Source organism: Pinus tabuliformis, chromosome 6, assembly GCF_031772625.1.
Source record: "Pinus tabuliformis cultivar Carrire ecotype Pingquan chromosome 6, CPIR1, whole genome shotgun sequence".
Classification (NCBI taxonomy): Eukaryota; Viridiplantae; Streptophyta; class Pinopsida; order Pinales; family Pinaceae; genus Pinus; species Pinus tabuliformis.
Window position 1 is genome coordinate 833,593,304 of NC_142292.1, and position 22,058 is coordinate 833,615,361.

General features: G+C 40.2%; 3 protein-coding genes across 3 annotated transcripts; all 3 read left to right on the forward strand.

The window, feature by feature from the left end:
- The first annotated feature begins 8,898 nt into the window (after positions 1-8,898).
- Positions 8,899-10,475, forward strand: LOC149261438 (uncharacterized). Its single transcript, XM_089369217.1, has 2 exons — positions 8,899-8,908; positions 9,397-10,475. The coding sequence occupies exons 1-2, from the start codon at positions 8,899-8,901 to the stop codon at positions 10,473-10,475; spliced, it is 1,089 nt and encodes a 362-aa protein (XP_089225343.1).
- A 51-nt stretch (positions 10,476-10,526) lies between these two features.
- On the forward strand, positions 10,527-11,632 carry LOC149261439 (uncharacterized). The gene is made up of 3 exons (XM_089369222.1): positions 10,527-10,688; positions 10,809-11,189; positions 11,582-11,632. Exons 1-3 carry the CDS (start codon positions 10,527-10,529, stop codon positions 11,630-11,632), a joined length of 594 nt encoding a protein of 197 aa, XP_089225348.1.
- Positions 11,633-15,753: 4,121 nt separating this feature from the next.
- On the forward strand, positions 15,754-20,896 carry LOC149261440 (uncharacterized). The gene is made up of 4 exons (XM_089369232.1): positions 15,754-17,148; positions 17,404-17,632; positions 18,629-20,151; positions 20,837-20,896. Exons 1-4 carry the CDS (start codon positions 15,754-15,756, stop codon positions 20,894-20,896), a joined length of 3,207 nt encoding a protein of 1,068 aa, XP_089225358.1.
- The last annotated feature ends 1,162 nt before the right edge of the window (positions 20,897-22,058 follow it).

Genomic DNA, 22,058 nt, shown 5'->3' on the forward strand with positions numbered 1-22,058 from the left:
TATTTGGATTTTCACTCACTATATTCCACTTAGGTAATCTTTACCAAAATTTTAGATTTGGATTGTTGAATCGCCACCTTTATTGCATAAATGGATTGATCACCTTTGAAAACCCCCACTAAATGTGGATCATGAAATTTTAAGATTCGAAATTTTCAAAATCCAGAGTGATTATTTTCATAATTAAGGTGAAAATTAATTGTTTTGCTTCCGATTTTTCTAAGTTACTGAAAGTGGTGCAATTCGTATCACAACTAGACTACAAACGCACACACACACACACAAACACACATGTGCACGCATAAACACACACACGCACACACAAACACACAAACACACACAAAGTTTTACAAAGACTTATTATTTGCATTATAGACCCAAGGAAATGGAGAGAAACGTTTTTGCATTGGTTGATTTAGATACAAAATTTATAGTATAGTATAATATAATATAATATACATGCACACAAATATATATGCATTTCCAAGGAAATCATTGCAGGAGTTCCTCTTTGCCTTGGAATATGTGGATGGTGGGTAGCTCAACCACCATCCACAATAGTGGTTAGTAAGCTAGCCATACACAAGAACAAACTTGTTATCATAGTCTAATGAACCTCACTCAAGGGGACTCTAAGTGGGAACTTAATTATGTATGTATATATGTAATTCTCCAGTGATAATCTTAAAAGAAAACTCAAGTGATTCTTTCCAATATCTATGGATGACATCCCTTGTAAACATTATTAGTGTAGATAGTGAGCCTTCTTCAAGGGGATTTGAATGGGGAACATGATGTGTCACATACCTCCTTGACCCAATGTTAATAACCACCTACTATGCTCCCATCTCTATTATTTAACTTTGATTAAATTTATATTCAATAGTTGTCACATGCATCAGTATCCAATCATCTCATAAATAAAGATAACACATGAAATTATATTCATATGCTTAGAGATTCGACAACATAAAGAGTAAGGAGCCAACATACATAACATCCCATGCAATTGAATCAAACTGGAGTAGCTGAAAGAATGTCACTTGGAAAATCAAGCACCGCAACCCAACCTAGAACCGACTTCCTCTAGTTCACCGATGAGCCGAGAGTTCTTGCCATGGATAAATTGCCTCTTGTTGATCTCTTCAATGGGTATTTAGTACCCTCTTTCACGATATGGTTTCCTTTAGCGGCGTCCCGCTTTTATGGATCTTGTTATCCATTCACCCAGGCTTTTCCCATAAATTCTCGCCTTTCTCTCCCGCGAGGCTTTTCCTCATAAAAGCCTTCCTTTCTCTTCTGCAAGGCTTTTATGTTTTTCTTAAACTTAACATCTTTCTCCAGCTAAGTAACTTAATGGATCTTTATCTCCCAATCCATTAAGCTTATCTAGAATTGGATCTAGAAGTCTTATCATGAAAGGAATATCCATTCCCATTCACCAATGGGATTTCATTTGGCAAGGATCTCATCTCTTGGTGTCTTGTTTTCCAAGTGGTTAAATTATCTTTATTTATTTAATAAAAAAGTATTTATTTTCATTGTTACACCTCAGACCTAGCTTTTTTGTTACAACTCAGTCTTAGCTTAGGTCCGGCATGATAGCAACAGAGTGTTACATACAACGGAGGGGTGTTACATGATGGCACAAAGCTTGCCAATTTCCTGATGACATTGATAATAACTTGATGAGATTAATTGTTTGGATGTATGTATTTTCATGAATATGTTAAATTTGTTTTAGGATCCACGCACACATAAATGTATCAAGCCATACCCCATTTGTTCTTGCTTATAATGAGTAAGATGACTAAGGAGTGGGATTTCTCTCTCCAATACCTATTTGATTCTTTTTATGGAAATATAAGGGAATTTACATTTCCTTATAAAAATTAGGGAGAAAGATGTTGGTGCTGGTTACAGGTATGGAAAATAGATTCCCCTTTATAAAACTACATGTATTGTGGTTATTTCCAATAAATAAGTTCTAGACCCAGTATAATTTTCAGAGGCAATCTTTCTATGGACCTAGAATGTATATCTTATGTAATGATTGCTATTATTAAATTAAAAAAAAAATGTAGGTTTAATGATTATGTCTTCCTCTCCCTCCTCAATCTCTGTCTATCTCCTTCTTCTTCTTCCCCTATTCCCCTCTTTCTATTTCACCGTCCTCCTACAAGTTTTAAAATTTCCAAAGTTATGTAATGCATATAGATTCTTAGGAAAATAGAAATTAAATAATAGTGCACACACTCTAAGCACACTAAGAATCACTGTGGAAACCCTTTGCCGAGAATGCCAACAAAACATAAGGCCACACCTCTCTATTTTTCAATGTAGTAAATTCACCATTTTATTTGCAAAAGATCCATAAAAGGAGGATGAAACTAATTATATCATAGTGTCCCAAATCCCCATGAGGAAAAACTCAAAAAATAAAAAGAATTTAAGTATAAGAGCTAAGTTGGTGATGATATAATGGGCCACAGGGAGTGTAGTTGCCACATCAACTATCCAAGACCATAACTTTATCATGTGAAGTTTGTTTTTGGGTTCTATTTATCTTCACGGAGACATATTAATAATATCTATAGCAAGGGAGAACACAGACTAGACGATTCCTTCAAATTCTACCCCGATTGCAATGAAAATATTAGAATTGTTGTTTATGACTTGAAAGATGTGCCAAAAGTTCAAGGATGAAATTTATTTGTAAATATGGATATAAGGTAAAATATGATTTTGAGATGGTGGAAATATCAAATGATTATTCCTTAAACTCCTCTTGATTTTTTACTATTCCTCCTTCATATTATTTTCTTTCTACGCATCCTTCCTTCTCCTCTTCTATCTCTTGCTTTTCTACTCATCCTTTCTTGCCCTGTTCTTTTATTATCCCCCTCTTACTATTGGTTGTCCCCTCTTTCCTACTCCCTGCCATCATCTTTTTCTCTCCCCCCTCTTCCACTTCGTCACTTCTTCCTCTTCCTATTTTCCCCAAATTATCCTTCACTTTTTCTCGATTTCTCCTTACGCTTCATCTCCTTCTAATCCCTCCATTCCCTTTCTACTCATCTTCTTTTTTCTACTCCCATTTTGAGATTCCTCCTTGCTTCACTTATTTTTTGATATCCCGTTCTTCCTCTTCCTCTTCCCTCCTTTACCTTTCTTCCTCGTGTTCTTCCCCACCTTCTTCCCCCTTCTTCCTTCCTTTGATTTTGTCTTCCTCTTTCTCCTTCACTTCTACATTCTGTTCCCTCACTTTCCTCTTGTCTTGACCCCTCTACTATTTTTTCCCTCTTTCCTCCTTTCTCCGCGTCCTTGAGAATTGAATAAATCGCAAGGTTATGTTTTTCCACGTCATCCTATTTTCCCTTCTCTTCCTCTTCTCTTCCTCCTCAATTTATACTCAACCTATTTCGAGAGTCCTCTTTCCTCCTATTTTTCTTTGATCTCCACTCCTTTCTCCTCCTCTCCCCCTTCACCATCTTCTCATCCGTCCTTCCTTCTTTCTATGTTTCATATTCTTCTTTCTCCTTATGTTCCATATTACCTTCGTCACTTCCCTCTTGTATTCTCTTCTCCCCCCTCCATTTCATCTCCTCCCTCCTTTCCCAATTTCCTTGAGAATGGAATATTACCCAAGGCTATATCTCCTCCTACTCCTACCTTTCCATCTTACTTCCCCTTCGTTTACTCCTCCTTTTCTACCTCTCCTGTTTTTAGATTCCTCCTTCCTCCTCCTCTTCTACTTCTTATTCTCTTCTTTCTCCTTCTCCTCCCCTTCTCCCACCTCCTTCTCACTTCTTTAGGTTTTTCTTCCCCTTTCTCCTTCTCTTCCATATTCCATTCCCTCACTTCCCTCTTCTCTTCCATTCTTTCCTCACTTCCTTTAGAATTGCAGAACATCCAACGCTATGCCTTTTCATAAGGCTGAGTTATATTTTGAAGGTAATAATGTTGGAACAAAGATCTATCTTGAATATATTTGTGTATTGTGGATTGTGTTACTTGTTGTAGTTTATTTTGAATATTTCATTCCCAAGTCCCTAATTATGTACTTCATTCTTTGCCAAGTCCCTAATTATTTACTTCCATGGTTATAGATATGAATTCAAGTGGATTTGAATCTAGAGGTCGTGATAATGAAAACAAGAGAAAGGGTAGGGAAATATAATAAGGGAAAAGAATTTGTTGTAGACACCAAGGTAGGAAAAAAAAAAGGTGAATAATGATCACCTATGAGATATATTTTTTTATTCACAAGTGTGGAATCACTATAAATGAAAATCCTTCGAATTTACAATGAAGAATTAAAATATGCCTCCAAGAATGTTTATAAAACAATTATGGAATATTACAACCCTTGTATGAGGTGATCAAGTGTTTTCTAAAACTTGTATATACTTAGACTTAATCATATATTGATTGTGATATGAGTGAGAACGAGGGTTTATAAGGTGAGGAGGGAATTGGCACCAGTTCAACCAAGTTATGATGTTAGATTCATTTCTTTACTTTAAGTGTGTGTATATATATTTTTATTCAATGTTGTAGACGAAGTCAAAATTTCCCCTGTGGTGGTGGCTTACTAGTGGTAGGGTATTAGTTATTTACAAGTGTTAGATGGTTATTTTATTATTTGATAAAATATGTCTTCATTTTCAGTATGTATGTTTGGTTTTTTTTGGCTCACATCGTGTGAAATTGACGGTGGTGGCTTACTAGTGGTAGGGTTTTAGTTATTTACAAGTGTTACATGGTTATTTTATTATTTGATAAAATATGTCTTCATTTTCAGCATCTATGTTTGGTTTTTTTTGGTTCACATGGTGTGAAATTGATTGACTGTTAGTGTGTTCAAATTTCAAAATTGCATTTACGAATACATATTTTTTTTCTCTCATGGTAACGTGAGAAATCACTTACCAACTAGTCATATAATTGTGTGGGTATGCTAATTCATATATGAACCTTTAAAAGTAAATAACTAAGTTAGCATCAACAAAGTTAGATCCTTTATAAAATTTTACAATTTTGAATTAAAAAACTTTAGAAAGATCAAAGTTTGATGTCATATATTTTATATATATGATAAGGCCTCTATTTGCATAATATGAATATCATAACATAAATTTGGATCCTAAACCTATCTATTTGTTAAATATTAAGCGTTTTCCCGCAAATATCTCAAAGTTGGTCATTTTTGACATTTTACCACACACCATTTTGATTATTATAACAAATATCTATCTTTAATTTGTTACCCTTGAAAATTTTGAAATTTTCACTGAGATTTTACGATATTATTGTTCCCAAAGACACCTTTTACAATCAGTGGAGATGTGTAGTTCTTTCCATTCTCAACATTGAGTGGACAATTGGCTCTACAACTAGCATGGGGTAAACATGTTTACATGTCTGCTTAGTATGTTGAATTTATATTAATATATCCAATTAAATTGATAAACATTTACATCTGTTTAAATTAATATAAAGCCCAAGGGAGATGTTGTAGTATCCTTAAAAAGTTAAAAGTAATAAAAATAATAAAATTCAAATTTGTTACATTGTGATTTTGTTTTTATTAATAAAATTACTAATAACATTTTATATAAAAAATGGAAGAGGGTAGATGGCCTAAAGTTGTCTTTAATGACAGATTGTGCAACAGAAAAAAAATACTTATGCACCATAATAACAAATGGTTTAGTAAATGGGGTTGCTTGAGGCGTGTCCCATAAACACCAAAGAGATAAAACCTTTTGTTATGCAAAAGTTCCACAAGCTTACTTTGGATAAGGAGCTAGGAAGAAAGAAAAAGTACTATATTGAAGTGTTTAATCCCACTCATAGTAATCAACCAAAAGCATACATAGAGGCCAATATCTCTTGGAAAACCAAAATTCTTATTGCTAAGCTAAGGACTAATTCTCATCAACTCCGTTGTGAAAAAGTTCCACAAGCGTACTTTGGATAAGGAGCTAGGAAGAAAGAAAAAGTACGATATTGAAGTGTTTAATCCCACTCATAGTCATCAACCAAAAGCATACATAGAGGTCAATATCTCTTGGAGACCCAAAATTCTTATTGCTAAGTTAAGGACTAATTCTCATCAACTCCGTTGTGAAAAAGGGCGCTGGAAAAGGCTAAAATAAGTGTCGGAGGAAAGAGTATGCATTTTTTATTCTTTTGTAAAAGTGGAAACAGAGAAGCGTTTCATTTTAGAATTTGAGGCCTTCAAAGACAACCAGGAAAATTATGCAGATATGCTGACAGCTAGCTCTTGGGATAATCTATTTAGTGAGGGGTTTGTCGAGAAGTTGGGAGCATTTATTTTGAAGCTTTCACAGAAAAAGGGTGGAATACATCAAGCAGATGATGAAGAATTATGTCCCATAGGCTATCTTTAGCCTCCTTTCTTCTTTCTATCTATACATATTACATTAAAAGTAGAAGTAAAAACAATAAGTTAACATCTATTTTACCTTATAAAATATAATATTGATTATGTAACCATATTTAAAATTACACATAAACTTACAATATAACAGTATCTTTAACCATGGATATTCATGTCCACTTTGCCATAGATGTTATTAACTTTTAAATAGGCTTTGTTACAATAACATGGGCCAATACCATGGCTCATCAATACAATATGCTAAAAAACCATCTCTCAGTCACACTCAAAATATTTTATAAATGTTTTATTTGAATTTAATTTTAGAATATTTTTTTATTAAATTAAAAATATATATATTATAATTACTTTTGAGATATATCTACACCTCTATCAATGAAAATATATAAGATATAAATAGTAGCTATAAATTAAGATCTATTTCACCATATAAATTAAAATAATAATTTTGTAACCATATTTAAGTTTCATAAACAAGCACAAAAACACTTAATACTTTCAATATAACCAGATTTTTAACCTTGGATATTTACCACCGCTTTACCGTGGATATTTTAACCATACCGTACTGTGGACCAATAGGATGGCTCGTCCATACCACATGCCAGAAACCCATCCCTCATTTCACAATCAAAATAATACTTACAATTAACAAGAATTTTCACCATGAATACTCACCCCACTTTACCATGGATATTATTAACCACACCATACCATGGTCCATCAATACCACATGCCCAAAATGCATCTCTCATATCACAATCAAAATATTTTATAAATGAAAAGTTCAAATTAATTTTATTACGTTTTTGGGCCAAGAGACACTCTCCATCCTAGTATGGAAGTGTTGTTGTAATGTCCAATTATATTATGTTATGCTCGAATTAAATAACAATAAAAAACAAACTTATCAATTAAAATATTTTGACTTAGTGAAATTATATAAAAATTAAAATTAAACTAAAAAAATAAAATTAATAATTAAAACTATCTAGATCCATCTTAACTTCGGGAGGGGTCAAATTTTTGCAGTTGCAAACCTTTCTTCAAGTTTTGCACTGATCCCTCATCCAGATTTAAGATGGATCTAGAGTGGTACTAGATCATTGCATAATGAAGATATCATATTAATGTTTTTCATATGCACTAGTAGGACGCTTGGGAAACTAGACTAGTCGAATTGAAAAGATGATGATTTAGTCCACTGAAAATTTCTAAGTTTAAAATAAAAACGTATAAAAGAATGTTTGCTTCATCCCCTTAAGCCTAAATTATCTACTATAGGTGAATTCTTATCTATCTAGAATTCAAAAACATGAAAATCATATCAACATATGATGAAGAAAACAACTCCTCAATAGGGGAATCCAACTAAATTGTGGGAGGTGGATTGATGTCTTCCTTAGAGTCCAAGACCTCTAAATTTGCCAATTTCTTGGACAACTTTGTCACTTTAGTATCCGATTTCCTCTTGCTCCTCCAATATTTCCACAAGAACTTTCCCCATTATTTTCCTTAAATGGTAGTAGATGTCCATTATTTGCATGTATTCCTTGTATCTAAAATCAAATTTCCCACCTACTCCAAAACACCTTCATTGGAGAAGAATCTAGGTTTTATTCTAGTTGCTCTCTGTACATTTACTATCGTTTTGCATATCTGGAGCAACATTTCTATGATGGATTCTATTTGAATTCTTCGTTGCACTCTAAGCTTTGGAGCTAGAGGCTCTCAAGATGTTGTGTGTACCTCTCCTGTTTCAGAATCCTCTACCTTTTGTCATGGTGAAGGTCAAGATGAAGAGCAGCCCAAAGGATAAAACGAGTCCAACATAACGGAAGGAGGAAGAGAGAGTGGAAGGAAAACAAAGAAAGCCTTACCATGTCGAGTCTTTTGCTTCCAGAAGCAAAGTCTTGGAAAGATATGATCGATTCGAGAGGCTGAAATAAGACTTGAAAGGGAACTTGAGAGATGAAGGGGAAAAGGATACAAGAGAATGAAAAGGATCTACTTGTGTGGAACTGGGCCAACATAAGTAACGCTTATTGGATTCAATAAACACATATGATAGACACAACAAGGATTCAAAGAACCACCTTGAAGAAGGAGAGATTTAGAGGATCCATGAACAAAAGGCTGACACAAAACAAAACATAGCAAGGCCCAGGAAATTCCTTTGTGGTGCCATGATAGGGGCGGGGCAAGAGTGCTGAATGGAATCGATTGAAAAGGATAGCATGCGCAGATTTATAAAGACAAACTAAGTGACATGTTGAAAGGAAAGATTAAATCTAGAAGGAGAAATGAGAGAATGTAGCACAAGCATTCTTTCATAGACACATTGAGAAAGGGGACGACATCCTCATTATTACTGTGCGAGGTGAAGCTACAGTTCAGATCTTCTTTTTGGAGACAGATCTTATTAATGATAAGACCATATTAAAGGTGACAAATTTCTTTTGAAGTGTAAAATGTCCTTAGGTAACATATATTTTGAAAAAAATTTAGTTAAAAAAGCTACAATATTTTTGATGGGATTGAAATATCACATGATAAAAGCTTGATAACAAAAATAATTAAATATAAACAAGATTACTGTTAGGTACAGGTTTAACAGAACCCTTTAGGGTTTAACAGAAGCGGGAAAACCATTGACTGGGCGAACCGGTAGCAGGACCTATCAATCGGCAGATAGGTGTATTAATGAACCTCGGATTGGGGGCAGAGTGAATCTACGGAGGATTGTCCGCACGACATCACAAGTGACCGCCAAGGGCCTGAGGAGTGACCACGTGACTGAGTGTCCACGTCACCGAAGGGCTGGGCCATCAAAAGTGGTATCAGAGCAGGTTTTGAGTAAAAGAAAATGGAGGTTGGCAGAAGAGGAAGAGGAAGAGGAAGAGTCCGGAGGGTAGCAGAAGAGGGACTCCGTGAGGAGATCCGTGTCTTGCGAGAATGATTGGAAGCAGTAGAAGCTGGGGGAAGAAGAAACCCAGCAGATGACAGTGATGAAGATGTGGCAGAACCAGAGGATGAATTGGAGGGGGTGACACCAGAATTCAGACTGTTGAAGTCGGTTTTGCTGTCAAGTCATAAACCAAAACATGAGCTGTCAACTTATGACGGAAGTCTGTCCGCAGACGTGTTGTTGGATTGGCTAAGTGAAGTCAACAAATATTTCGAATTCGAGGAAACCAGTGAGGATAAACAGGTGAAGTTCGCCGCCACCAAGCTGAAAGGACATGCGTCCTTGTGGTGGGACAGCATTCAGGCGGAGAGGAGGAGGCTTAACAAACAGCCTATAAAGAAATGGTCCCGAATGGAGGCCAAACTGAAGGAAAAATTCCTGCCAAAGGATTACCAGATTATGCTGTACAGGCAGGTACAGAACTTGAAACAAAGGGGAATGACTGTTAAAGAATTTACAGAGGAGTTCTATAAGTTGAATTTACGAGCAGGATATGTGGAAGACACCCCGGAGAAAACAACGAGATTTGTGAATGGCTTGAGGGGGGAAATCTTGGATGAAATTGGTATCCTTTCACCCCGGACATTGGAAGAAGCCTATCAGTTTGCGCTGAAGGCAGAAGAAAAAATTAACCGGAAGCAGAATGCCAGGAGAGGAGGTGGAACTAGCAGGGGGAAGGGTAAAGTGTTTGGAAGAGGCCGAGGTACAGGTTCAAGTGAAGAAGGCAGCAGCTCTAAGTCTGCTGGAACAGCAGAAAAGGACAATAGCACCAGAGGAGGACGACCCCCTCAGCGTGGGCGAGGGAATGGTCGGGGCAGGGGAGCTGTACAGTGCTATCGCTGCCACAAATGGGGACACAAGTCGTATGAATGTCCTGAAGGTGAACCAGCAGGCGGAAGAGGAGCTTATGTTGCTCAGCTAGAGGAGGCTGAAGCAACACCTCAGGAAGCAGAAAATGCACCAGAGACAGGTGAAGCTTTGGTGTTGAATAAAGTGCTGTTGAAACCAACAAAGGAGGTTGCAGAACCAGGTCAACGAAAAGCTTTGTTCTGCACGGTCTGCAAGTCACAGGGTAAATGATGTAAACTGATCATTGACAGTGGGAGTACCGACAATTTAGTGGCTGTGGAAATGGTAGAAAAGCTGGGATTAAAAAAATTAAAGCACCCTACTCCTTACAAAGTGTCATGGCTGCAGAAAGGACGTCAGCTGTTAGTTGACGAACAATTTGAGGTGGAATTTCAGATTGGTAAGTACAAGGATAAGATCCTTTGTGATGTCATGCCAATGGATGTCTGTCACCTACTGTTGGGACGACCTTGGCAGTTTGATAGAAGTGCAGTTCATGACGGGAAAACGAATTGCTATAAGTTTGTTAAAGATGGGATCAAGCACACGCTTGTACCCATCAAGGAGGAAAATACAGCAGAAGCCAGTGGAGTGAAGGCATTGCTGTTGGGCGGAAAGGAGTTTGTGAAACAGATTGAGGACAGCGAAATCAATTTTGCTGTCATAAGGAGACCAAAGACAGTGGTATTACATACGCAGATATCAGATTTGCCTGAAGAAGTTCAGAAGTTGCTGCAAGAATTTGGGGACATTGTGGTGGATGACCTTCCCAATGAATTACCACCAAGGAGGGGTATTAGTCACTGTATTGACTTTATACCAGGGGCAAGCTTGCCAAATAAGGCTGCTTACCGTATGAGTCCCAAAGACCATGAGGAAATTAGGAAGCAAGTTCAGGAATTACTTGATAAAGGGTTGATTCGAGAAAGTATGAGCCCTTGTGCAGTACCGACCGTTTTGGCTCCAAAGAAGGGAGGAGAATGGCGAATGTGCACAGACTCCAGAGCCATAAACAAGATTACTGTTAGGTACAGGTTTCCCTTGCCAAGGATGGACGATATGATGGATTGTTTGAGCGGGGCAGCCTATTTCTCGAAAATTAACCTGAAGAGTGGATATCACCAGATTCGAATTCGAGAAGGTGACGAGTGGAAGACAGCTTTCAAGACAAACGAAGGCTTATATGAGTGGCTGGTGATGCCATTTGGATTGAGCAACGCTCCCAGCACATTCATGCGCTTGATGAATGAGGTATTGAAGGAATTTAATGGGAAGTTTGTGATAGTTTACCTGGACGATATTTTGATTTTTAGCAGGACTAAAGAGGAGCATTTCAGGCATTTGCAGAGTGTGTTGAGGAAGCTGCAGCAAAACAAGCTGCTGATTAATCTGAAAAAGTGTACCTTTTTTCAGCGAGAATTAGTGTATTTGGGATTTGTCATTGCAGAAAATGAATTAAAAATGGATCCGGAAAAGGTGGCAGCTATAGTTAGCTGGCCTTCTCCGAAAAGTTTATTTGAAGTCCGAAGTTTCCATGGACTAGCCAGTTTTTACAGGAAGTTTATCAGAAATTTCAGCGAGATTTGCGCACCTATGTTGGATACGATCAAGAAGGTAAATCAGCCTTTTCACTGGACTGAAGCAGCAGAAAGTAGTTTTCAAATTTTGAAAAAGAAGATTACTGAAAGACCGATATTGAGGTTGCCTGACTTCAACAAACCTTTTCAAGTTCGTTGCGATGCCAGTGGGACAGCCATTGGGGCAGTCCTTAGTCAGGAGGACAGACCGGTTGCTTTCTTCAGTGAAAAGCTAAACGAGAGTAGGCAGAAATACTCAACCTACGACAAAGAATTTTACGCAATCATACAAGCCTTGAAGCATTGGCGGCATTATTTGCTAGGAAATGAGTTTGTGTTATTTACAGATAATTCTGCGTTGCAGTACATTATGCAGCAGCATAAATTGAATCACAAACATGCAGCTTGGGTGGAGTATCTACAGAATTTTACGTTCGTACTAAAGCACATTAGTGGGCAAGCGAACAAGGTGGCAGATGCGCTGAGTAGAAGAACGTTGCTTCTACAGGAAAGCACAATGCAAGTCTTGGGTTTTGAGCATTTGAAGGAGCTGTATCAGACTGATACCGAATTTAGGGAGGCATATGAAGCTTGCCAAAACCCTCTGTTAAGGAATAACAGCAAGTGGCTAGACTATAATCTACAAGAAGGGCTGTTGTTTAAAGGAGGACAGCTGTGTATACCCAACTGTTCTTTGTGGGAAAATATAATACAGGAGAAACACAGTGGAGGACTGGCTGGACACTTTGGTATCGACAAGACGATTGCTCAGGTACAACATTTCTATTTCTGACTGAAACTGCAGCGAGATGTGCAGAGGTACGTGAGTAGATGCAAAGTTTGTCAGCTAGCAAAGGGTCACAGTCAAAACACTGGTCTTTATTTGCCATTGCCGATTCCGAGTTGACCATGGGATTCAGTGAGCATGGACTTCGTTCTGGGTTTGCCGAAGACACAACGAGGCTTCGATTCAGTAATGGTTGTAGTTGACCGATTTTCCAAAATGGCACATTTTGTACCTTGCAAGAAAACTAGCGACGCTACTTATATAGCACATCTTTTCTTTACTGAAATCGTTCGGTTGCATGGACTCCCGAAATCCATTATCTCTGACAGGGATGTAAAGTTTACTGGTCACTTTTGGAGAACTCTGTGGAAAAAGTTGAATACTCAATTGCAGTTCAGCTCCGCTTATCATCCGCAGACTGATGGTCAAACGGAGGTAGTAAACAGAAGCCTAGGGAACTTACTTCGAAGTTTAACAGGAGAAAATTCCCGGACGTGGGACCGTGTACTTGCTCAAGCAGAGTTCGCATACAACGATTCACCTAACCGCAGCACCGGTTACAGTCCGTTCCAGATTTTGTACGGCATGCATCCGCGAGGAGTGCATGAATTACGGGATTTGGGGAAACTCGAGAAACAGAGCGCTGATGGGGAAGAATTCGCTCAAGCGATGAGCAATTTGCACGAACAGGTCAAGCTGAAGTTGCAGGACAACAGTCAGAAGTATAAACAACGAGCTGACACAAAGCGTCGGGAAGTTCAGTTTAATGTTGGGGATGAAGTCCTTGCGTATTTACGTAAGGAGAGATTTCCGAAGCTGGAGTACAACAAATTAAAATTCAAGAAGATCAGTCCCTGCAAAATCATCCGCAAATTTTCTGCGAACGCTTATGAGATACAGTTGCCACCTGGGATTGGTATTTCTCCCATTTTTAACGTGGCAGATCTGTTTCCCTATGTCGCTGATTCAGAGAATGATGCAGCAGCAACAACGCCATGGAACACCAGCTATGGAGAAGATTCTTGGACGAGACAGTTGCCAACGGCACCACCCCTTGAGATCGAAAGAATTCTGGATACACAGGTAGCTAGACGCACACGCAGGAAGGAGTATCTGCGGTATTTAGTCAAGTGGCAGAACCGTCCAATAGAGGACAGTTCTTGGCTCAACGCAACGCAGATAAAAAAAGCGGGCTATTCTGTTGACGACCTCATGGAACGGAGCCATGACTTTTTACCACCCCGGGAGCCTGATGCAGGAGCATCCAGCTCCGAGGAGACATATGACCGTTGACTGACTCACGGGAGAACAGAAACAAGACAAAGACTCCAGGATTGGGTGGACAGGTCACCAAGTTGGTTGTTGTCTTTCTTTAATTATTGTTTGTTTCCTTTTATTTCAGAACATTTTAAATTACAAGTTGTTTAAGCTTAGGAAAGGAAAACTGTTTAGTTAAATTTTGTTAAAAGAAACCAAATGACAGTTACAGGATTCAGGTAGAACAGTTCAATAAGCAGTTATGCTTCCATGTAATTTAAAAAGAAAAAAAAGAATGTAACAGGGACTTCTTCCCCCTCGTGAAAGAGAGAAATAGATAACTTGACCAAGAAACCCTCTGTAACAGAACTAATGTAATTTTGACAGAGATAATCTATTGTTGACATTTTGCCACATATTGCACACAAGTATTTACTGTGTATTTGCTGTATTTTAAAAGCGAATTGAAATAGAAAGAGTCTGACTGTAACTAGAATTTAAAGAACGTTACAGGTATCAAATCAAGATCACAACTGTATTGCACAGAACCCATACGCCAAGCACGAAGAGTAACGCGGCCACATATTACCAACATACGAGCTTGCAGAAGCTTACAAGAAAAAGGTACCGAACAAGACAACTCTGTTTCCATTTATTTATTTAAAATGTCGCATAACCATTGCACACAGAAAGGAGCTCGCTGACAAGAGTTAAGATTAAGAAACATTACAGTATCATGTAATAAAACCCGTCATCGCCGTAACACATAAATTACTAAACCCTTGCTATATAAGAAATGTTGGACGCCTTCCTAGGACTGAGGCTGTAGCTTGACGCAAAAGGGCAAAGAACAGAGACTACAAACGCCGGAAAAAGGCATGGCCGAACCCAAAACAAACTAAGCAAGGAGACACCAAAACCTACAGCCTTATCGAGCAATTTACAGACATATTGAAGCAGGAGTAAACCCTACCCGGTTGCAAGGGGAACCAGGGTCGAAAGGAGTCGAAGGTTGCACAAACCGAAACCCTCGTGCGCGAGCCATCTGGTCAACCTGCACATAGAAGCAAAGTAAGGTTAGTCCGAGACTGGAACCCTGAATCATCATCGAAGTCAGAAGGTTAAAGAACAACGAAGATGCAAGTGTAAAGGCACCAGAAAACTCACCAACAAGTCGACAGAAGGCTACTGAGACAGAAACCAATCCCATAACTGAGAATGCACAGAAACTGTAAGTGACTGTAAGAGGAAACCAAAGCAGAGTAAATCATAGAGCGATAATTTACCTTCGAGGGCGGGTAAGAGTTCGGAAGAGCGGCAGCATCAGGGTCGCAGACATCTGTACAGGACCATAGCTCAGTAACAGGAAACGAAAACAACCTTACAGAGACCTCATGAAGACATAAATTACTTACCATGAACCACAGAAAGGAACAACTGAGCCATACAGGTCCACACACCCCAACAAACAGCAACGAAGGCAGAGGAACAACATTTCACCAGTAACGGTGGCCATCGACAGAGCATAGTGTCCATTGAATTGACGGAAGAGCAACCCAGGTTCGAGTTCGAGAGCAGCGCCATAGGAACGCGGAGTGAGAAACCGTAGAGGTGACAGGGTGTGAAATGAATCGAGCATAACCCTTTAGGGTTTAACAGAAGCGGGAAAACCATTGACTGGGCGAACCGGTAGCAGGACCTATCAACCGGCAGATAGGTGTATTAATGAACCTCGGATTGGGGGCAGAGTGAATCTACGGAGGATTGTCCGCACGACATCGCAAGTGACCGCCGAGGGCCTGAGGAGTGACCACGTGACTGAGTGTCCATGTCACCGAAGGGCTGGGCCATCAAAAGTGGTATCAGAGCAAGTTTTGAGTAAAAGAAAATGGAGGTTGGCAGAAGAGGAAGAGGAAGAGGAAGAGTTCGGAGGGTAGCAGAAGAGGGAATCTGTGAGGAGATCTGTGTCTTGCGAGAACGATTGGAAGCAGTAGAAGCTGGGGGAAGAAGAAACCCAGCAGATGACAGTGATGAGGATGTGGCAGAACCAGAGGATGAATTGGAGGGGGTGACACCAGAATTCAGACTGTTGAAGTCGGTTTTGCTGTCAAGTCATAAGCCAAAACATGAGCTGTCAACTTATGACGGAAGTCTGTCCGCAGACGTGTTGTTGGATTGGCTAAGTGAAGTCAACAAATATTTCGAATTCGAGGAAACCAGTGAGGATAAACAGGTGAAGTTCGCCGCCACCAAGCTGAAAGGACATGCGTCCTTGTGGTGGGACAACATTCAGGCAGAGAGGAGGAGGCTTAACAAACAGCCTATAAAGAAATGGTCCCGAATGGAGGCCAAACTGAAGGAAAAATTCCTGCCGAAGGATTACCAGATTATGCTGTACAGGCAGGTACAGAACTTGAAACAAAGGGGAATGACTGTTAAAGAATTTACAGAGGAGTTCTATAAGTTGAATTTACGAGCAGGATATGTGGAAGACACCCCGGAGAAAACAGCCAGATTTGTGAATGGCTTGAGGGGGGAAATCTTGGATGAAATTGGTATCCTTTCACCCCGGACATTGGAAGAAGCCTATCAGTTTGCGCTGAAGGCAGAAGAAAAAATTAACCGGAAGCAGAATGCCAGGAGAGGAGGTGGAACTGGCAGGGGGAAGGGTAAAGTGTTTGGAAGAGGCCGAGGTACAGGTTCAAGTGAAGAAGGCAGCAGCTCTAAGTCTGTTGGAACAGCAGAAAAGGACAATAGCACCAGAGGAGGACGACCCCCTCAGCGTGGGCGAGGGAATGGTCGGGGCAGGGGAGCTGTCCAGTGCTATCGCTGCCACAAATGGGGACACAAGTCGTATGAATGTCCTGAAGGTGAACCAGCAGGCGGAAGAGGAGCTTATGTTGCTCAGCCAGAGGATGCTGAAGCAACACCTCAGGAAGCAGAAAATGCACCAGAGACAGGTGAAGCTTTGGTGTTGAATAAAGTGCTGTTGAAACCAGCAAAGGAGGTTGCAGAACCAGGTCAACGAAAAGCTTTGTTCCGCACGGTCTGCAAGTCACAGGGTAAATGCTGTAAACTGATCATTGACAGTGGGAGTACCGACAATTTAGTGGCTGTGGAAATGGTAGAAAAGCTGGGATTAAAAAAATTAAAGCACCCTACTCCTTACAAAGTGTCATGGCTGCAGAAAGGACATCAGCTGTTAGTTGACGAACAATGTGAGGTGGAATTTCAGATTGGTAAGTACAAGGATAAGATCCTTTGTGATGTCATGCCAATGGATGTCTGTCACCTACTGTTGGGACGACCTTGGCAGTTTGATAGAAGTGCAGTTCATGATGGGAAAACGAATTGCTATAAGTTTGTTAAAGATGGGATCAAGCACACGCTTGTACCCATCAAGGAGGAAAATACAGTAGAAGCCAGTGGAGTGAAGGCATTGCTATTGGGCGGAAAGGAGTTTGTGAAACAGATTGAGGACAGCGAAATCAATTTTGTTGTCATAAGGAGACCAAAGACAGTGGTATTACATATGCAGATATCAGATTTGCCTGAAGAAGTTCAGAAGTTGCTGCAAGAATTTGGGGACATTGTGGTGGATGACCTTCCCAATGAATTACCACCAAGGAGGGGTATTAGTCACTGTATTGACTTTATACCAGGGGCAAGCTTGCCAAATAAGGCTGCTTACCGTATGAGTCCCAAAGACCATGAGGAAATTAGGAAGCAAGTTCAGGAATTACTTGATAAAGGGTTGATTCGAGAAAGTATGAGCCCTTGTGCAGTACCGACCGTTTTGGCTCCAAAGAAGGGAGGAGAATGGCGAATGTGCACAGACTCCAGAGCCATAAACAAGATTACTGTTAGGTACAGGTTTCCCTTGCCAAGGATGGACGATATGATGGATTGTTTGAGCGGGGCAGCCTATTTCTCGAAAATTGACCTGAAGAGTGGATATCACCAGATTCGAATTCGAGAAGGCGACGAGTGGAAGACAGCTTTCAAGACAAACGAAGGCTTATATGAGTGGCTGGTGATGCCATTTGGATTGAGCAACGCTCCCAGCACATTCATGCGCTTGATGAATGAGGTATTGAAGGAATTTAATGGGAAGTTTGTGATAGTTTACCTGGACGATATTTTGATTTTTAGCAGGACTAAAGAGGAGCATTTCAGGCATTTGCAGAGTGTGTTGAGGAAGCTGCAGCAAAACAAGCTGCTGATTAATCTGAAAAAGTGTACCTTTTTTCAGAGAGAATTAATGTATTTGGGATTTGTCATTGCAGAAAATGAATTAAAAATGGATCTGGAAAAGGTGGCAGCTATAGTTAGCTGGCCTTCTCCGAAAAGTTTATTTGAAGTCCGAAGTTTCCATGGACTAGCCAGTTTGTACAGGAAGTTTATCAGAAATTTCAGCGAGATTTGTGCACCTATGTTGGATACAATCAAGAAGGTAAATCAGCCTTTTCACTGGACTGAAGCAGCAGAAAGTAGTTTTCAAATGTTGAAAAAGAAGATTACTGAAAGACCGATATTGAGGTCGCCTGACTTCAACAAACCTTTTCAAGTTCGTTGCAATGCCAGTGGGACAGCCATTGGGGCAGTCCTTAGTCAAGAGGACAGACCAGTTGCTTTCTTCAGTGAAAAGCTAAATGAGAGTAGGCAGAAATACTCAACCTACGATAAAGAATTTTACGCAATCATACAAGCCTTGAAGCATTGGCGGCATTATTTGCTAGGAAATGAGTTTGTGTTATTTACAGATAATTCTGCGTTGCAGTACATTATGCAGCAGCATAAATTGAATCACAAACATGCAGCTTGGGTGGAGTATCTGCAGAATTTTACGTTCGTACTAAAGCACATTAGTGGGCAAGCGAACAAGGTGGCAGATGCGCTGAGTAGAAGAACGTTGCTTCTACAGGAAAGCACAATGCAAGTCTTGGGTTTTGAGCATTTGAAGGAGCTGTATCAGACTGATACCGAATTTAGGGAGGCATATGAAGCTTGCCAAAACCCTCTGTTAAGGAATAACAGCAAGTGGCTAGACTATAATCTACAAGAAGGGCTGCTGTTTAAAGGAGGACAGCTGTGTATACCCAACTGTTCTATGCGGGAAAATATAATACAGGAGAAACACAGTGGAGGACTGGCTGGACACTTTGGTATCGACAAGACGATTGCTCAGGTACAGCATTTCTATTTCTGGCCGAAACTGCAGCGAGATGTGCAGAGGTACGTGAGTAGATGCAAAGTTTGTCAGCTAGCAAAGGGTCACAGTCAAAACACTGGTCTTTATTTGCCATTGCCGATTCCGAGTCGACCATGGGATTCAGTGAGCATGGACTTCGTTCTGGGTTTGCCGAAGACACAACGAGGCTTCGATTCAGTAATGGTTGTAGTTGACCGATTTTCCAAAATGGTACATTTTGTACCTTGCAAGAAAACCAGCGACGCTACTTATATAGCACATCTTTTCTTTACTCAAATCGTTCGGTTGCATGGACTCCCGAAATCCATTATCTCTGACAGGGATGTAAAGTTTACTGGTCACTTTTGGAGAACTTTGTGGAAAAAGTTGAATACTCAATTGCAGTTCAGCTCCGCTTATCATCCGCAGACTGATGGTCAAACGGAGGTAGTAAACAGAAGCCTAGGGAACTTACTTCGAAGTTTAACAGGAGAAAATTCCCGGACGTGGGACTGTGTACTTGCTCAAGCAGAGTTCGCATACAACGATTCACCTAACCGCAACACCGGTTACAGTCCGTTCCAGATTTTGTACGGCATGCATCCGCGAGGAGTGCATGAATTACGGGATTTGGGGAAACTCGAGAAACGGAGCGCTGATGGGGAAGAATTCGCTCAAGCGATGAGCAATTTGCACGAACAGGTCAAGCTGAAGTTGCAGGACAGCAGTCAGAAGTATAAACAACGAGCTGACACAAAGCGTCGGGAAGTTCAGTTTAATGTTGGGGATGAAGTCCTTGCGTATTTACGTAAGGAGAGATTTCCGAAGCGGGAGTACAACAAATTAAAATTCAAGAAGATCGGTCCCTGCAAAATCATCCGCAAATTTTCTGCGAACGCTTATGAGATACAGTTGCCACCTGGGATTGGTATTTCTCCCATTTTTAACGTGGCAGATCTGTTTCCCTATGTCGCTGATTCGGAGAATGATGCAGCAGCAACAGTGCCACGGAACATCAGCTATGGAGAAGATTCTTGGACGAGACAATTGCCAAAGGCACCACCCCTTGAGATCGAAAGGATTCTGGATACACAGGTAGCTAGACGCACACGCAGGAAGGAGTATCTGCGGTATTTGGTCAAGTGGCGGAACCGTCCAATAGAGGACAGTTCTTGGCTCAACGCAACGCAGATAACTAAAGCGGGCTATTCTGTTGACGACCTCATGGAACGGAGCCATGACTTTTTACCACCCCGGAAGCCTGATGCAGGAGCATCCAGCTCCGAGGAGACGAATGACTATTGACTGACTCACGGGAGAACAGAAACAAGACAGAGGCTCCAGGATTGGGTGGACAGGCCACCAAGTTGGTTGTTGTCTTTCTTTAATTATTGTTTGTTTTCTTTTATTTCATAACACTTCAAATTACAAGTTGTTTAAGCTTAGGAAAGGAAAACTGTTTAGTTAAATTTTGTTAAAGGTAACTAAGTGACAGTTAGGATTCAGGTAGAACAGTTTGATAATTAGTTACGCTTCCATGTAATTTAAAAAGAAAAAGAAGAATGTAACAGGGACTTCTTCCCCCTCGTGAAAGAGAGAAATAGATAACTTGACCAAGAAACCCTCTGTAACAGAACTAATGTAATTTTGACAGAGATAATCTATTGCTGACATTTTGCCACATATTGCACACAAGTATTTACTGTGTATTTGCTATATTTTAAAAGCGAATTGAAATAGAAAGAGTCTGACTGTAACTAGAATTTAAAGAACGTTACAGGTATCAAATCAAGATCACAACTGTATTGCACAGAACCCATACGCCAAGCACGAAGAGTAACGCGGCCACATATTACCAACATACAAGCTTGCAGAAGCTTACAAGAAAAAGGTACCGAACAAGACAACTCTGTTTCCATTTATTTATTTAAAATATCGCATAACCATTGCACACAGAAAGGAGCTAGCTGACAAGAGTTAAGATTAAGAAACATTACAGTATCATGTAATAAACCCCGTCATCGCCGTAACACATAAATTACTAAACCCTTGCTATACAAGAAATGTTGGACGCCTTCCTAGGACTGAGGCTGTAGCTTGACGCAAAAGGGCAAAGAACAGAGACTACAAACGCCGGAAAAAGGCACGGCCGAACCCAAAACAAACTAAGCAAGGAGACACCAAAACCTACAGCCTTATCGAGCAATTTACAGACATATTGGAGCAGGAGTAAACCCTACTCGGTTGCAAGGGGAACCAGGGTCGAAAGGAGTCGAAGGTTGCACAAACCGAAACCCTCGTGCGCGAGCCATCTGGTCAACCTGCACATAGAAGCAAAGTAAGGTTAGTCCGAGACTGGAACCCTGAATCATCATCGAAGTCAGAAGGTTAAAGAACAACGAAGATGCAAGTGTAAAGGCACCAGAAAACTCACCAACAAGTCGACAGAAGGCTGCTGAGACAGAAACCAATCCCATAACTGAGAATGCACAGAAACTGTAAGTGACTGTAAGAGGAAACCAAAGCAGAGTAAATCATAGAGCGATAATTTACCTTCGAGGGCGGGTAAGAGTTCGGAAGAGCGGCAGCATCAGGGTCGCAGACATCTGTACAGGACCATAGCTCAGTAACAGGAAACGAAAACAACCTTACAGAGACCTCATGAAGACATAAATTACTTACCATGAACCACAGAAAGGAACAATTGAGCCATACAGGTCCACACACCCCAACAAACAGCAACGAAGGCAGAGGAACAACATTTCACCAGTAACGGTGGCCATCGACAGAGCATAGTGTCCATTGAATTGACGGAAGAGCAACCCAGGTTCGAGTTCGAGAGCAGTGCCATAGGAACATGGAGTGAGAAACCGTAGAGGTGACAGGGTGTGAAAAGAATCGAGCATAACCCTTTAGGGTTTAACAGAAGCGGGAAAACCATTGACTGGGCGAACCGGTAGCAGGACCTATCAACCGGTAGATAGGTGTATTAATGAACCTCG

Excerpts from the sequence above, each read along its gene's own strand:
- LOC149261440 (XM_089369232.1), top strand. The coding sequence starts at position 15,754 with ATGGAGGTTGGCAGAAGAGGAAGAGGAAGAGGAAGAGTTCGGAGGGTA. Across the intron at positions 17,149-17,403 it reads GTGATGTCATGCCAATGGAT|ATATCAGATTTGCCTGAAGA; the intron begins GTCTGTCACCTA and ends TTACATATGCAG. Across the intron at positions 20,152-20,836 it reads AAAGGATTCTGGATACACAG|GTATCAAATCAAGATCACAA; the intron begins GTAGCTAGACGC and ends AGAACGTTACAG.
- LOC149261439 (XM_089369222.1), top strand. The coding sequence starts at position 10,527 with ATGGTAGAAAAGCTGGGATTAAAAAAATTAAAGCACCCTACTCCTTAC. Across the intron at positions 10,689-10,808 it reads GTGATGTCATGCCAATGGAT|GAGGAAAATACAGCAGAAGC; the intron begins GTCTGTCACCTA and ends GTACCCATCAAG. Across the intron at positions 11,190-11,581 it reads AAAGTATGAGCCCTTGTGCA|GCATTTGCAGAGTGTGTTGA; the intron begins GTACCGACCGTT and ends GGAGCATTTCAG.